At 37.8% G+C, this 16980-nt stretch overlaps 1 protein-coding gene across 2 annotated transcripts in view; it reads right to left on the reverse strand.

Annotated features, from left to right (window-relative positions):
- EBF2 (EBF transcription factor 2) overlaps positions 1-16980 on the reverse strand; it is a 204508-nt gene that overhangs the window by 11699 nt on the left and 175829 nt on the right. For both annotated transcript variants that reach the window (XM_519669.8, XM_054656602.2), the window contains 4 exons: positions 9317-9405; positions 7917-7982; positions 7657-7834; positions 4920-5105 (listed from right to left, as the gene is read on the reverse strand). In XM_519669.8, coding sequence (XP_519669.2) covers positions 4920-5105; positions 7657-7834; positions 7917-7982; positions 9317-9405 — 519 coding nt within the window. The remainder of the gene's footprint in view (positions 1-4919; positions 5106-7656; positions 7835-7916; positions 7983-9316; positions 9406-16980) is intronic.

The following is a 16980-nucleotide window of genomic DNA, read 5'->3' on the forward strand; positions in this document are numbered from 1 at the left end:
TCCATATAGAAACATTCAAACTGATTCATAATAAAATGCTAATTAAAACGGTAAAAAGATCTTATTTTCCACTCACTAAATAGAAAAAGAAAAAATTAACAGGGCGGGGAAACATATAATATTCTTTCTTTTCTAAGGGAAGAATTAACCTCTCTGGAGGGTCTTTGGCAATATATATAAAAGTATTTTAAAATGTGTACATCCTTTGACCCACTAATTCAATCTCTAGAAATTAATTCCAAGGAGGTAGTCACGACTGTGCCAAAAATAATAGGTTCAAGGGCATTTTTATAATAATGAAAAATTGGAAAATAACTTAAATGTCCCACAGTAGGGTACATTATATTTAGCCTATACAATAGAAGGCTATGCCAATATTAAAACTAATGTTGTAGAATAATCACATGGAAATATACACCTCTTCAGATGAAAAAAACAGATTACATAACACATACTAAGCCCCCTTTAATTTTTAAAAATACAAATAGCAAAAGTCTAGAAGGATGTGATATATGCCCCAAATTTTAGCAATGGTATCTCTGGCTGATGGGATTATGAATACCCTTAAATGTATTGCTTTCACTTGTCCGTATCTTCAAAGTTTTCTACAACAAACTTGTATTACTTTTAATACATGGTAGGAGAAACCAGTAAAGGCTATTACATTTTAAAAATGAAAAATCTCGATTTCTTTGGGAAGAAATAAATAATACAATCCTTAGCAATAGACATAATAGCATTTAAAAATAATTTTAACTTTCCTCTTTCATTTAAGGCTGTACTACCTATAAACAAAGTTGTCTGTTACTCTAATACCAACCCCCACCTTCCAAAAAAAAAAAAAAAAAAAGCAAGAGATGAATAAATCCTCACATTCCTGGGAAACACTTGGTGATTGTAGTCAACTTTTGAAAGCAAACACCACTCCTCATATCTCTGTTCCCCATTCTTATGACCTGGGTCTGCATCACTGAAGGATTTTATGCAGCCCAGCTTCATATCTGTGACTTTGGTAATTTTACTGCTTTCCTTCCACCCTCTCTTTCATTGATCTTATGGCAGAATCTCATTAGTTGTGCATCAGAGCAGACACTGCAATTTTCAAAATGTATCTATCCATGACTGAAAGGCTATCCTTTAAAAATTAACAATGGTTACCTCTGCATAGACACAGAGTGTGCCATTTTTCTTTCCTCCTTTTTACCTATACATGCTTTTCAAGTTGTCTGTAATGAGAATACTACTATTTTAATAGGCTTTTTTTTTCTTTGCTGAAGAAGTAGAAATATATCAGAATTCAAAGAGGTTATTCTTATGGTGGGAGTACGCTTTCTTTTAAAAATTATTTTTATACGTTCTACATTTTCTGTAATAATCATTTAATATTTTACAATAGAGAATGTCTTAGTATTTATTTTTGAAACTATAAAACAATTGAACCCCAGAGCATGGTCTAAGGCTCTGAACATAATGTAGGAATCTATGAGGACAAGTTGGCTTCCTGCCTGTATGGATTCTGTCCCAAACTCTGCATAGGCTTGGTGGCTATTCTGCTTTGGAAGAAGTGGTCCCTATGGGTGTTACAGGCTTGTTAAATAGACAATCTTTTGGGACTGCAGAGAGAACCATTTTAGGAAAGTTGATTGCATGTACTTCCAATCAAGAATTTCTCTGGACATCTATCTCTCTATGGATAGAGGCCAAAGTAAAGAAAAGTACGTCTGGCCCAGAAATCTCTGTGAACATGGGGAGTTAAGGAAAAACCACTTTTCTTTGTAGGAGGATTGATTGGCTTGCATAGTCTCAGCTGGAACTCACCGGGCACATATCCTCCTTTGCATCAAGCCATTGCATTTTTTGGAGCTAAGGGGTCTGTCAGCATTTCATTATAACCCCCTATTGTCAGGGGTTTAGAATTCAGCCATAAAATCTTTCACTGAGCTGGAACTTGGCACACTGCTACTGCCAGGAAGTGAAGTTTGTATGTAAAATTGAAAAAACATCTGTTTGGCCATTTTTGAAGTAGTGTGAGAGCAAAAACAGTAAAGATGCGGGTTTCTGATACTCTACATTGGCTGTCATGCAAGTCAAACTTGACTAAGAAGCTTGGCTCTATTTCTTTCTTAGTGTCTCTGGCAAGTATTTGCTCCGTGGCATGGTCCAGCCACATCAGATGCATTTTTAAAAAAATCATAGAATTGTGTTTTCAGACACAAGCAACTGAATTGACAAAATGTTTTCCCCCGGGCTTTTCTTTTTTTGTATTTCCCAGAGAAGTAAAGACTTGGCTGGCTAGAAATACAGGTCAGGTGCTATTGTAATGAACTCCACTGGGTATTCAGTATTTTTGGAGTAGGTGAATTTGATTGTAATGAATGCACTGTTTGGAATTTCATTCCTAGGCTGCAACTCGTTCAGACCCTCCCTCTCCAAAAGTGAAGGTGCAAACCACCACACCAGATTCAATAGGTACAGGGAGGAGGTTTTCTCCCGTCTCTCTTTCTCTCTCCCAGTTGGGCAGGTTGCCTTCCTCTTTTTCCTGTTCTGTGTCTACCATCTCATTTTAATGGGTAATTTGAAGATTTGGGGTGTTATTAGTTTTCTTGTGGCAGTGGGTTTGGGTGATCATGAAAGAACAGTAGAAGGAAGTCGTCACTAGTGGGAGTAGGAAGGATTTCTCTCTACCAAATGAATTATTTAGGAAGAAATATTAAGCAATTCACACCTAACTGTGCATTTTCATTCATCTTTTTTTCCTCTCCTTTCTTCTCCATCCTCTTCACTACCACACTACATACTGTATTATAAAATTGACCATTTTTATGTACAAAAACAACTATTATGATTCAACTTCATTCATACCTACATAGATTATGATTGAATGATGTGAAATTGCCACTTTTGTAGATCAAAATGGTCAAATAGAGGGAATTTCCTATGGTTTAGCCTAATATTACACTATAAATACATTAAATATTTCTTAATAATTTAAAAACATGGTATTCTGAGTGTGATGATGTGTTCTAGTCCCTTTTTTACTATTTATTGGCTATGAACTCTTAAGTCATTTAATAACTCTTCATCTCTTACAACGGATAATGATAAAAATGATTGTATCCATGTCACAAGGTTGTTGTGAGGCTCTGACTGGACTCTAGATGTCAACATGCTTTGTAAGCTGTAAAGTGGAATGTAATTGTTAATTCATCTTATTGTTGTCACTGTTATATCATTGTTTACACAATGGATCTCCTGCCACTGCATCATTTTTAGGGGTTGTTAAAGATGTGGTCTCTTTACCACACCACACACCATCTCCAGGAAGAAGCATGGGAAAGACCTCTCCAACATCTCAGTAACAGAAATAGCCACCTTTCTTCTGAGCTACTTTAAAAAATAATGTGTGGACATAAAATCTTATAACAAATAGCGTTTCTCTCTTTGCTTTAGCCTCTTGTAAACTCAGAGCAAAGTAAATGACTCCCTTGAATAGACCAAATGATATTCATGCTGGCCCTGGCATTTTCTAATTTCCTGAACCATATTTGTTTCTTTTAGCTCAGTTTCTTGTTAGACTCTGTTTTATATTTTCATACTATCTATTTGACTGCAATAATTCCCCCAAACACTTTTTGGAACAAGAATTTCCAAAAATTTGGGGGAATTTGTTTCTACCTACTATGAGGTAGAAACAAATCAAGCAATCATTTATTTCTCTAGACTGTTATCTAATTAACTTAGGCCACCTGAGAAGACACAACATAGAACTCATGTCTTTGCAGTAAGAAGATTTTCATTGCACTAGAAGAACTGACCTCTACTACCCTTCGCTGCTTGGTGCTATGTCTTTATCTCACCGTGTAGTGTAGAGTGTATGCATTGAACTGATAATCCAGAAATAGCTCATAGTTGTGTCTCCCCAGGGAACCAAAAGTCCAAAGACTGTGAAAGGCAGCTTCTGTGACATGTCAATTCTGAAGCTATGGTGGACGTGGCTGCATGCTGCCCTTGACATGTCCTTGCTCTTGGCACAAGGGAACCACACTGGGTAAAAAGAGGGCAAGGTGCAGAGAATTGCAACAAGACCCAGCATTTCGAGAACACTCTACTCAATCACTTCAGCCTCTCCATGTCAGCTTGTCCCCTGGCCTAAAGTATTCCCTAGGTAGGTTTGAAAAATGCACTCTCTCAGGCTCCTGGGAGCATTGTGTAACTTCCCGGCATACCTCCCAAAGCAACCCAAATGGGGTTTTCACAACTTCCCAGAGCAGGGGCTTTGCTGCTAGACCACAGATTAAGATGAAGAGGTTCTGTCTCAATATATCACATGATTGCACACAGTCAACTTCCACCTCTCTGGAGGTACTGAAGGGAGGGGAAAACCAGGTTGCAAAGTCAAAAAGCACCATGGTGTGATATACAAAATAACTCAAAGTCATCAGGACTGTGCCTAAATTATTACCCTGCTCTATTCTAGCTATGTGATCTTGATTAAGTCAGAAAACTGCAGCAAAGCCAAACTTCCTTGTCTATAACATGAAGATAAAGTTCTTATCGAAAAGTTCTTATGGAGATTAAATAAAATATTACGTCTGAAAGTGCCTAAGAGCACACATATTGTTAACAGATATGGAATCTTAATTCCTTGCTTCCACTTACACAGGCCACACATGCTCTTTCTCTATAAAAAGGGAATTGTTTCAATTCTTTTCTTTCCCCAAAAGGCCTTGAGTAACCACGTGAGCCAAAGTCCAGCTAAGGGAAAAGAACGAAAGGCAGGAAGGATGCTTAATCAGGAAACTAGGCTGCTCCCCGACAACTTAGGAATATTTACAAATGCAACTTTCTCCCAAAAGGCCCAATAGTAAAACCCAGAGACAAAAAAGCATGGAGAGCCAAGTGATGGAGAGGTCACTTACTTCCATAAGGAGAGCCAGTGGGTGAGCCATTTAGAAATCCTGGTGATCCTGGAACACCCAAGTTGGCCATGGGGACATTGCTGTAGCCATTCATACTGTTGCTGGAGGTACTGTAATTAGACTGTTGAGGCGTGGAGCTGGAAGAGTATCCCCGCGGAGAGATGCTGCTTGTGTTGCGGATGTACCCTTGGCAACAAAGAAAAAGCCCAGGTAAATCAACAGGCGTGCACGGTCAGGCCACATGTGGCTAGCACAGGTCCTCATTGGCCCCAGACTACAGAATGTCACCAGCTGCCCCGGACAGTTGTAGGAAGTGTGCAGTCCATCTTTAGCTTTATTATTATTTTTTTTTTTTGAGATAGAGTCTTATTCTGTCCCTCAGGCTGGAGTACAGTGGCACGATCTCGGCTCACTGCAACCTCTGCTGCCCGGGTCCACGTGATTCTCCTGCCTCAGCCTCCTGAGTAGCTGGGATTACAGGCACCCTGCCATTGCGCCCGGCTAATTTTTGTATTTTTAGTGGAGACGGGAATTCACCATGTTGGCCAAGCTGCTCTTGAACTCCTGACCCCATGATCCACCAGCCTCAGCCTCTCAAAGTGCTGGGATTACAGGTGTGAGCGAGTGCGCCCAGCCCATCTTCAGCCTTTTATACCTTCCTCTCTCTTCCCCATCTATGTAAGGCCATGCCCTTGATACTCCATTCAAACCTGCACTCAGCACCTCCAGCTCACACCAAGGAGCGAATGGCTAATAGCAGTGTGGAGTTCCCTCTCCCAAATCATATTTCATATGACACTGGAGTCCAGTGAGATATGATTGGTGTCACTGAAAAAGCATTCTGTGGTCAAGTTAGGCTGGGCAGGTGTTATGCACTGTAGCCATTTCTTGATTCATATACAGAAGGCCTGGAGAATAAATAAACTGGTTTAACTTTGCTAGCCTAGTGTTTGCCAAATTTAACATGCCATAGCATCTCTTGGCGGGGCCTGGAGGGGAACGGTATCTTCACCTCTCTGGGGCCACTTGTATTCTATGGAATACAGTTCTAGAAACGTCAGTTCCAAGTTGTTGCCACGCCCTAGGTGCAAGTAGGGATCAATTTCATTCAAAAAGTGTGGATGAGTTCCCCTAAAATGTGCTATTCTCTGACCTAGGACTTTGGGGCATCAGCAGTGAGCGTGGGGGACCCAGTCTATGCCTGGGACGGGGGAAGGAGTGAGAAACCACAGCTCAGAAACATCGTATCATATGTCCTGGAATAAAACACTTTGGATTACTGTCTCTAAAACTATATAGGAAACAACCCAAATTTGTCACCAAATGAAAAAGAATTTGATATTTGTTCTATGGGCCTCATGTCTACAGAAACAAAAATAATAATATGTCCTGTCTAGTCTTTTTTTTTTTTTTGAGACAAGATCTCACTCTGTTGCCCTGGCTGGAGTACAGTGGCACAGTCATGGCTCACTGCAGCTTCAACCTCCTGGACTCAATCTATCCTCCCACCTCAACCTCCCAAATAGCAGGGACTACAGATGAGCACTACCACACCTGGCTAATTTTTGTATTTTTTGTAGACACAGGGTTTCACCATGCTGCCCAGGCTGGTCTCAAACTCCTGAGCTCAAGCAATCTGCCCACCTCAGCCTCCTGAAGTGCTGGGATTACAAGCGTGAGCCACCACACCCGGCTCACCTACTCGTTTGTAAGAACTCTCCCTGAGCAAAAAAAAAAAAAAATGAAGAATTCTCTTCCAACAAATAAAATTAGAAAAAACTATCCCAATGTTAAGGACCTCATTAGGAACGTTTACTCCTTTTAAAAATGATTCGTGACAGATTTCGACTTAGCACTTCAATAATCAATCTCAATGCAAATGTCTTTACACGGTCTGCTTCACATGTAAAAGCACAGTTGTCTTTATATTTGTTTGTTGTTATATATATGAAATAATACAAAATAGAAGTTACCAAATAAAACCAAGCCATTCACTCTTGGCTACCAGGAAGAGAAATTTGGGTATCATAAATGATAATGGCAATAATCAGTTTCTTTCCAGTATTCAATCTGATAATCACAATAACAGAAGCATAAATTTCTTTTAAATTAATACCTGTAAACCTATTTTCTATAAGCCCAAACACTTCTAAATTGATAATACCCAATCCTTTTTTTTTTTTTTTTTTTTGAGACAGGTTCTCGCTCTGTTGCCTAGGCTGGAGTGCACTGTCACACTGTACAGGCAGCCTCGGCTCATTGGCAGTGTGCCAGCGCACCCCACTGCTCACTGCAGCCTCGACTTCCCAGGCTCATGTGATCCTCCCACCTCAGCCTCCCAAGTAGTTGGGACTACATCTGCCCACCACACCTGGCTATTTTTTTTATAGAGATGGGTTTTCACTATGTTGCCCAGGCTGGTCTCAAACTCCAGGGCTCATGCAATCTACCTGCCTCAGCATCCCAAAGTGCAGGGATTACAGGTGTGAGCCATCAAACCTGGTAGTAATACTCAATCTTCTCCTTAAATATTTCCAGACATTCTACCTGGTACCTAAGAAGCTCAAAGTCTAATAATGTACCATCTATAATCTTGAAATAACCCAACCTATGATTGTATTGCCTATCTGCGGACACACTCTGTTGGACCATTATGACCCAACCTCTGACTCTGTCCACTCCAGCAGAACTTTTTAAATTAGACATATTTGGATTTTGACTCTAAGAAAGGCGGTACCTTGATTATTTCCTTGTGTTGACTCTGAGATGCTGACCCCAAGCTGGCTGCCATAGGAGTTGATTCCCATCATGCCACTGTGCGCTGGGGAGCTAGAGAGGGCTGGAAGCTGGCTGGGATTCCTGGGGACGCTGTAGAGAGCTTCAGCAATGTCTGCGGCTCGCTTCAAAATGATGTCCTACAAAACAACAGGTTAATGTGAGCATTCTATCCAGCATAAAGTGCAAAACTCAATAAAGGATAGGATGTGAGTATCTCACCTGGTTATTGTGTGGTGTGCCATAAAGAGCTTCCACTAGATCTGCAGCTCTTTTCAACAGCATCTCCTGGAAAATAAGCGAGGATGGGATATTGTCAAAGGCAAAATCCAAGATGGCAAACAAAAGAAAATTATAGGCAAAAATGAGAAATCCACACATCCCTCCCAAAATGTAAGTAATTAGCCAAGAGGTCCTATATTTGGTTTGACAGGTAGAATACAATTGTACATATATATCTCTCTGTAAATATGTATCTCTCTGAAATTCACCTCTATAAAATGGCTCTATAAATGATTGTGTTACCAAAACAAAAAACAACCCAATTGAGAGTATAGTTTATTAAAATTATTAATGTCATGGAAGTTCTATTAAATGCTACTTTCAGCCCATTCTGTTTTTAAAATCTGGTTCTCTAATTAACCAAATATTCTTAAAATGATTGATGGATTTGAGTTTAGCTGCTTGCCAAGGAGTTGTCCAGAGTACTGAAATTATCTTGGCAACGCCTGCTGCAAAATTTTATTCTAATAAAGATGAATTCTTTCAATAATATTTCCCCCTGTACACTTTAACCACAGAGAATTAGTAATCACGAATCCCTTTCCTCTCATTTTGCCTTTTCCACCTCCTGTTTTTTACAGCCTTTTAAATTGCTATTAACCTACTTTCCAGATATCATCTAATTTAATGGTGGGGCTAGGGATTTTTCCAGGAGGAAAATAAAGGTGTGATGTAGAAGCAACTCTGGTGCATAAATTTTATTCACAGTATGCAAAAGAGAATATGGCATTTTATAATTTGTGTGTTTAAAGTGCAAATATAAATGTGAAAAGTTAATAGTTTCTCATCAGCTGAATGACAACTAATAAATTGATGTACTTTTTAAATAAAGCTAACAACATGGGCCAAATTCATAAAGTAATTTTCATAAGGAAGTTCACTTGAAAGTGATGTATTTCATAGAAATTTTATACAGAAGCATTTTTCTCCTCATTAGATACCTACGTACATAGTAGGCCCTCAATAATTAATACTGATTGTGGCTTAATGAGTCCTTGCAATTATGGTTAAATAGAAACATTTAAATACAAAGGAGTGGAAGCTTATACTTTTAACCAATTATGCAGTTATTTATTTTCATAAAGTTGGCCATGTTTTTAAAACTGAATACTCCTGTCGTGTATCTGTTTAATCGGCTCAAATGTTCATATTTCCTCAGAGATTAATAAATAAGACCATAATATATTTCATAGCAGATATTTTATGTGCATCTCGTATCTAAAGCTTAGCCAAATTTCAAGGCCTAATTAATTTTAATGGGATGTAAATGCCTGCATTTGTCTAAGTTTCCTGAAATTCTACACAAATGGCTTCACATGTCAATTTCCAAAGCACATTACCTTAGCTAATCTCTCAGGATCTCCAGGATGCCTAGGGATGACCTTCTGCAGTCTCTGGAAGCCATAGTCTATGGTGGGTTCATTTAATGCTGAAAGAGAAAAGTCCTCTTTCTGAGTTGGTATCCTGGCTATAAAGCAAACCTTCTAATTAATTCTTCCACAGGTAATAAGAAGGTTCTGGATGCATAATGGATGTAATCAGTTAGGGTTTTTGCTATCGACATTGGTTAATTCACATATAAATTTGGAATTTATAGTACTTTTATAGTTTTCTATTAGAATAACATTTCAAAATTTCAGATTACAATTATCATTTCTGCTTTAAGTATACATAAACTTCTCTGCTATCAAATAAAAAATTACACAAGCAACCATATCTCAATTTCTTATGAAGATAATAAACTACTTTTATATTATTTTCCTTTCTCTTATCTCTTTCTTAAGTAGGACTGCACTGTCTATTCTTCTAAATATCTATGAAATAGTCTTCTAAATATTTTTCTTAACCAGTCTCTTATGTATATTTATACATATATAAACCTTCTATGAGCTTATTCTCATAAAACCCACTTTATGCGTAATACGCTTCCACAATTTTCAATTATATTTAATTACACCCACATCTGGTAACTATCAGCCCCCCACCCCACGAATACTACAAATTTTATTTCACCACTATGTTCCCGTTAAGACAGGGCCTGGCACATAGAAGGCACTTAGTGTCAGTAATTATAAAACGAGTGAGTGAATGAGTGAATTAATGAATGGCATACTTTAGCATTTCCACTATTCTAAAAAGTTTTCTGCATGCTGCTTTTATTCTTTCTCCTTCTTCCCTTTCATTTATTTTTTAAAAGTTTCTTGTTTAAATATCATGGTTTTAAAATTAATGCATGATTAAAGAAAAAGATACAAAGAATGAAATAATCACCTGCACTGCTGTTATGCAGCAATAAACACAGTAATGTCTATTTCCTCTTTAATCTTATTTTTTATATATATGTTGCTATTATTCTATCATAACAATGCCTTTTGTAAAAAAACTATTAAAAACATTAAATATAGAAGTAAAAAATTACCATAAACCCACTTAAGACATGAGCTGGATTAACATTTTTTGCATATGTCTTTCCAGATTGAAACCTATACACATACTTAAAATTATTCAGAGACATACCGTTCACACTGTTACATAACCTACTTTTCATCCACTTAACAATATATCATAAACTTCCCCAAGATCATTAACTATTCTTTTATAACATTATTTTAAATTCCTGCGTATTTTTCTATGACATGTTCTATAATTTATTTAAATGGCTTCCTAATATTAGGCAATTAATGTGATCCTAATTTCTCACTATTATAAATATCAGAGCAATAATTATCCTTTGTGCATAACTTTAATTATTTCAATTGGAAAATTCTAAGAATTGGAATTACTGGACCAAAAATTATGATTTATATTTCAGGCCTTTCAGACATATGGTCAAATCACTCCTCAGGAGAATGTGTGAGTTTATTCTCCCTCCAGCAATGCGTGTGCTCATTTTAACTTACATTTTTTTACTCACCAGTGAGGTTGAAGAATTTTTTCTTATATTTGCTGATGTTAATTTCTTCTTTTATAAACTGCATGTTAATACTTTCTGCACTCTTCTTTCACTTGTAAAAATACTTTATATGTTGAGATTTTTAATACTGTGGTATCATGTTGCAATATCACATCCCAATTTGACCTTAAGTATTTTATGTATAGAAAAACCACCTCTACTCCAAGAACTGGTAGATACACACAAACACACACACACACACACACACACAAATGTATATGTACACACCTATGTATACATATATGAATGTTTACATTATTTATTATTTAACTTATCTGGATTTTACTTTGTAATGTAACATTAAGAATTTACCTTTGCCACAACTTAACTGTATTTCACAATTTATTGAATGGTTTCTATACATATATTCTGTTTTATTGATCTATTCTGGGTAAAAGTCACCCTATTGAGGTTGTAATACATATTTAATATTTGATAGGGCAAGTGTCCTTCCAGAAACACACAATCTTTTAAAACTACATTTTCTCAACTTTTTTTTTTTTTTTCTTGAGACAGAGTCTCACTCTGTCACCCAGGCTGGAGTGCAGTGGTGCAATCTCAGCTCACAGCAACCTCCACTGCCCGGGTTCAAGTGATTCTCCTGCTTCAGCCTCTTGAGTAGCTGGGATTACAGGCGCGCGCCACCATGCCTGGCTAAATTTTTTTTTTGCATTTTTAGTAGAGGCAGGGTTTCACCATGTTGATCAGGTTGGTCCCGAACTCCTGACCTCGTGATCCGCCCGCCTCGGCCTCACAAAGTGCTGGGATTACAGGTGTGAGCCACCGCACCTGGCCTTCTCAATTATTCTTATCCATTTATTCTTTCCAGGTTAACCTTAGGGAGATTTCAAAAAAATATTTCAGTTGCATTAAGCCTACAGCTAGAGAGAAAATGGATGGCTTTGCAATAGCAACACTCCACCTTCTTCTTTAGATCCCTCAGTAAACTGTGCTGCTCATCATATAGGGGCTAAATTTTTTGTTTACCATTTTAATTTTTTGGTATTTCACTTTTTGTTTTTACTGTGAATATGGCTATTCATTAATCATATTGTCCAAGAGTTTTATTAGAGTCTAGAAACACTTCTTGTTTTACACATCTGTGCAGGAAGTCTATGGCATACAGATGAAGACAATCAGCTTTAGAGTTGAGTAGATCTAGGGTCTGAATTCCAGCTCCACAATGTATGTGAACGTGAGCTGTTTAAAATCCATTTTATAGGTTGGCTGTCAAAATCAAAACTATTTCTATAATGTCCCCAGCACGGTGCTTGGCATATAAAATATCTTTTTCTTTTTTCTTTTGAGACAGGGTTTCACCCTGTTGCCCAGGCTGGTCTCGAACTCCTAGGCTCAAGCAATCGTCCGTCTTGGCCTCCCAAAGTGCTGGGATTACAGACCTGAGCCACTGCACCTGGCCTATAAAAGATCTTAACCAGGCCAGGCGCAGTGGCTCATGCCTGTAATCCCAGCACTTTGGGAGGCTGAGGCGGGCGGATCATGAGGTCAGAAGATCGAGACTATCCTGGCTAACATGGTGAAACCCCGTCTCTACTGAAAATACAAAAAATTAGCCGGGCGTGGTGGCGGGTGCCTGTATTCCCAGCTACTCGGGAGGCTGAGGCAGGAGAATGGCGTGAACCCAGTAGGTGGAGCTTGCAGTGAGCCAAGATCACGCCCTGCACCCCAGCCTGGGTGACAGAGCAAGACTCCGTCTCAAAAAAAAAAATCTTAACTGAAAGTAACTGTTATTTTGTAGCCAAAACCCCTGACAGATACCATTATTTTTTTTCTATTACTTAGGCCTGTACATTCATATCATCTACTTACAGTGATCATTTTGTCTCCTTTTGATAGATGCATTAATCCCATTTAGTTCTCTTAATCCTATTCTTGTATTGGCTAAAACTTCCCAAACAATGCCCCAAAATGACAATAAAGTTGGATATTCTTGTTTTTCTCTGAATGGGAATGACATATTATACCACCAAATATGGTGTTGGCTATTTGAGATAGATATTATTTATCATGGTTCAATAAGGGTTCAATAAGGGTTATCAGGACTTCTTGGAGTTTTAGAAAATCACAGTCACATGAATTTTCTCTTTTGGCCAGATTTTTTATTTATATATATAATATATATATAGGATATATAATATAAAAATATATAATATATATTATATATAGGACATATATGATATAAAAATATATTATATATTATATATAATTTTTATATATTATATAATATATATAATAGATATAATTTATACATAATATATATTTTATATATAATATATAAAAATTATATATAATATATAATATATAATTTATTATATATAATAATGTAATTTTTATATAATATAATAATATAATTTTTATATTATAATATTTTATATATATATATATTTTGAGACAAAGTCTTGCTCTGTCACCCCGGCTGGAGTGCAATGGCATGATCTTGGCTCACTGCAACCTCTGCCTCCCAGGTTCAAGCGATTCTCCTGTCTCAGCCTCCCTAGTAGCTGGAATTACAGGCATGCACCACCATGCCTGGCTAATTTTTGTATTTTTAGTAGAGATGGGATTTCACCATATTGGCCAGGCTGGTCACGAACTCCTGACCTCAAGTGATCCACCCATCTCGGCCTCCCAAAGTGCTGGGATTACAGACATGAGCTACCACGCCTGGCCTATATTTTATATTTTCTAATATTTCAAAATTAAACATTAATTCATGGAAGTAATGTATCATTTTTTTGGTATATATCTAAATTCAGATATAACCATTAATACCAGATTCAACCATTAATACCAGATTAACATTTCCTTAACACAACTGGCACAAGGATTAAATCAAGTTACTAAGAATAGTGCCTGGCACTTGGTGAGCATGCAGGTATCAGTTATTGTTATTGCTGTCAGGAATTTATGTGTCCATATTAATAACTAGGATTGTGTGCATGGCTCTGTCCAACTAATGATTTTTATTTCATATGAGCTTTGAAAACTATATTGAGAAGTTTTCTTTATTTTATCCTATGCTCTATAAATCTTACATAGCATGGACAGTAGCTCTTGCTAAACACTTGAAAGAACCCTAGTAACATTGCTCACACTAAGGTCACCAATAGCATTTTAGCCAAGCCAACAGGAACTTTTCCATTCTTAACCCCAAGTTAACATTTGAGACTGCTCATATTCTCCACTTCTAGAAACCCTCCCACCCACTGGCTTCCTGAACTCACACTGCCCGGCTTCCTTCCTACCTCTTTGGCCATGTCAGACTACTTTGCGGACTGTTCTTTCTCTGCCTGTCTTGTAAATGATGCTCCTCAAGATGGTTGCCAGGCAGTCTTCAGCTTTGCTGTACGTTCCCCTGGGCAACTTCATCAATTCTCCATGATTTCCACATGCAGCTACATGCTAATCGTCATAAATCTTGATCTCTAGACTAGATACCTGGCCTGAGATTCAGCTTTAAATATCCAACTGTTGGCTAGAAAATTCCATTTAGATGGTCCATAGATTCTCCCTACCCAAGATACCCAAGCTCATGAGATTTTCTGTGAATTGTACCATCATCCAAATGATTGACTGCCAATCAGAAACCTTGAATTCATTGTTTCTCAATATCATTGTATTTTTTCTAGAAAAAATCATCCATTTCATCAAGATTGTTAATATTTTAGCATAGAATCTGTATTGTATTTGTTTAAAATTTCTAACCGATCTAGAGTTCCCCTCCCCCTCTGCCCACTGAAATGTACACAAATATATGTAGACATTTAAATTATTTAACCTATCTGGATTTTATTTCGTTGTGTAACATTAAGTACTTACCTTTGCCACAACTTACTGTATTTCACAATTTTGTTGTAATTTTCTGATTAGTCCTATTTATAATTTTGACTTCCTTTAGTTCCAGGAAGAGTATCTTAAAATTTCTAGGTAATTGAGTACTAAACTGTTAATTGCTTATTGTAGCCAACTGCCCTGGATTTTAAAAGGTGTCCTGCACAGTATGTGCCTTTTGGAATTTATTGCATTTTTGTGAATTAATACATATTAGTTTTGTCTGCATTTTATGGGCAATGCTTTAATGTCTTATTTCATCTATCTTTTTGATCACTTTAACACGTCCATTTTTGCTTCTATAAATTTGTCTTCCCACATTCTCATTTCTAATAGTTTTAAACATATATACTTTTCTAGTGATTTGAGAGATATACACACTTTTTGTTGTTGTTGTTGAGACAGGGACACAAAGTCTGGTTCTGCCACCCAGGCTGGAGTGCAGTGCACAATCACGGCTCACTGCAACCTCCACCTCCTGGGCTCAAGCAATCCTCCTGCCTCAGCCTCCTGACTAACTTGGGCTACAGACATGCACCACATGCCTAATTTTTGTATTTTTGGTAGAGATGGGTTTTCACCATCTTGCCCAGGCTGATCTTGAACTCCTGAGCTCGAGCAATCTGCCCGCCTTAGCCTCCCAAATTGCTGGGACTATAGGCATGAGTCACAGCTCCTGGTCTGTACATACTATTTTAATTTACAGAAGTGTCTTTAGACTTCTCTGAAAATATTTTATTTTTCCTAATTATTTGAGGTGTTGAGTCGCTCCATATATAAGGAATTTTGCTTGCCTTCAATCTTCCCACCTCTTTCTCTCCACTTATACATTTTTGTTGGCAGTTTATCATTTCAAGCTGATTTACTATTCTTAGATTTTCTATGTTCTATATTTTTAGAAACTAATTTTCATGTTTCCACTAAGTCTCATCACCATATTAACAAGAATTTTTTAGACACTCTATATTTAACTGCTTTCTCGGCCAACCACCAATCCTGCAATAGCACAACTTTTCCCATCTTGCATTCTTCATTGATTCAATTCTCCTGCAGTCAGGTGCTATCAATAAGAATAAGAGTTAAATTCTGTCTGGGCCATTGAAATAAGAGAGTATCTTTTTGTCTTTCTCACACATAAATGACAACTGCTCTGGATATAGAATAGTTAAGTACACTCTCCCATTCAAGATCAACTTTCTGCTTGTGCCACTGGTTCTCACTCCTCAAGGTGTAGACAGGGGAGACTCAGGGTGGTTGTTGGTGTCTCCCCCATCACTTCCTTGCCCTGCTGCTCTTTCCTAAGGGGGAATGAGGAGGCCAGCTGGAGTTCGCAGGTCCACCAGTACGACCCTGTGTGCACATGCCAGCACAATGGTGCAAAATTTCTGGGATATTAATGACTTTAGCCTAGCTTCAAGCATTATTACCAGATTTCCTTTATTTTTATGTTTTCCTGAAAGTATCCTCTAATATATATTTTGGGGGTGGGGGCCGATTAAACACTTGCACTCACAAGGCCATCTTACCTAGAAACACATGTAAGAATAGCCGTATGTTTAAGTAGAATTATTCTGTAAACTTTTTTCTTCCACTTAGCTTTATAATGTCAGCAATTTGGGAAGACTTTTTCTTAAATAATGTGATTTTTAGTGGTGGTAATATGCAATAGTGAAAATCATTTAGGATGTACTGAAGCCTTACTATGTTAAGGGCACTCTGCTAAGCCTTTTAGGCACATTAGCTCGTTCGATTCTGATTCTAACCCTACGATGTGGGTTTTATCCCCATTTTCAATGCAGTCCCAAGTGGTAAAGGTGGGATCTGTATCCTGCTTCTCTAACTCCAAAGCCTGTGCTCTTAACCTTTCCTGCTGCAGAACCGGAGACGATGATCCTTCCATCCCCCTCTGGGCATCCTCCTCAGCTTCAAGAGCTACAGATGCAAGAGCATGATGGGCATCCTCCTCAGCTTCAAGAGCTACAGATGCAAAAGCATGAATGAAGTCCTCCCTGTGTTGCCTGACTTCGTCACTGAGACCAGAAGGAGACCCCATGCGGAATCAACTGGCAAACACAAACAGCTGCCTGGTGCTGCAGGGCAAACAGACTTGATGATGAAATTCTCAAAATTCATCATTGCCTAATTTTTTTTTTTAGAAATATGCACCATTTTGTTAGCCAAAGTGCAGATTTTCTTAGA

Source organism: Pan troglodytes, chromosome 7 (assembly GCF_028858775.2).
Source record: "Pan troglodytes isolate AG18354 chromosome 7, NHGRI_mPanTro3-v2.0_pri, whole genome shotgun sequence".
Classification (NCBI taxonomy): Eukaryota; Metazoa; Chordata; class Mammalia; order Primates; family Hominidae; genus Pan; species Pan troglodytes.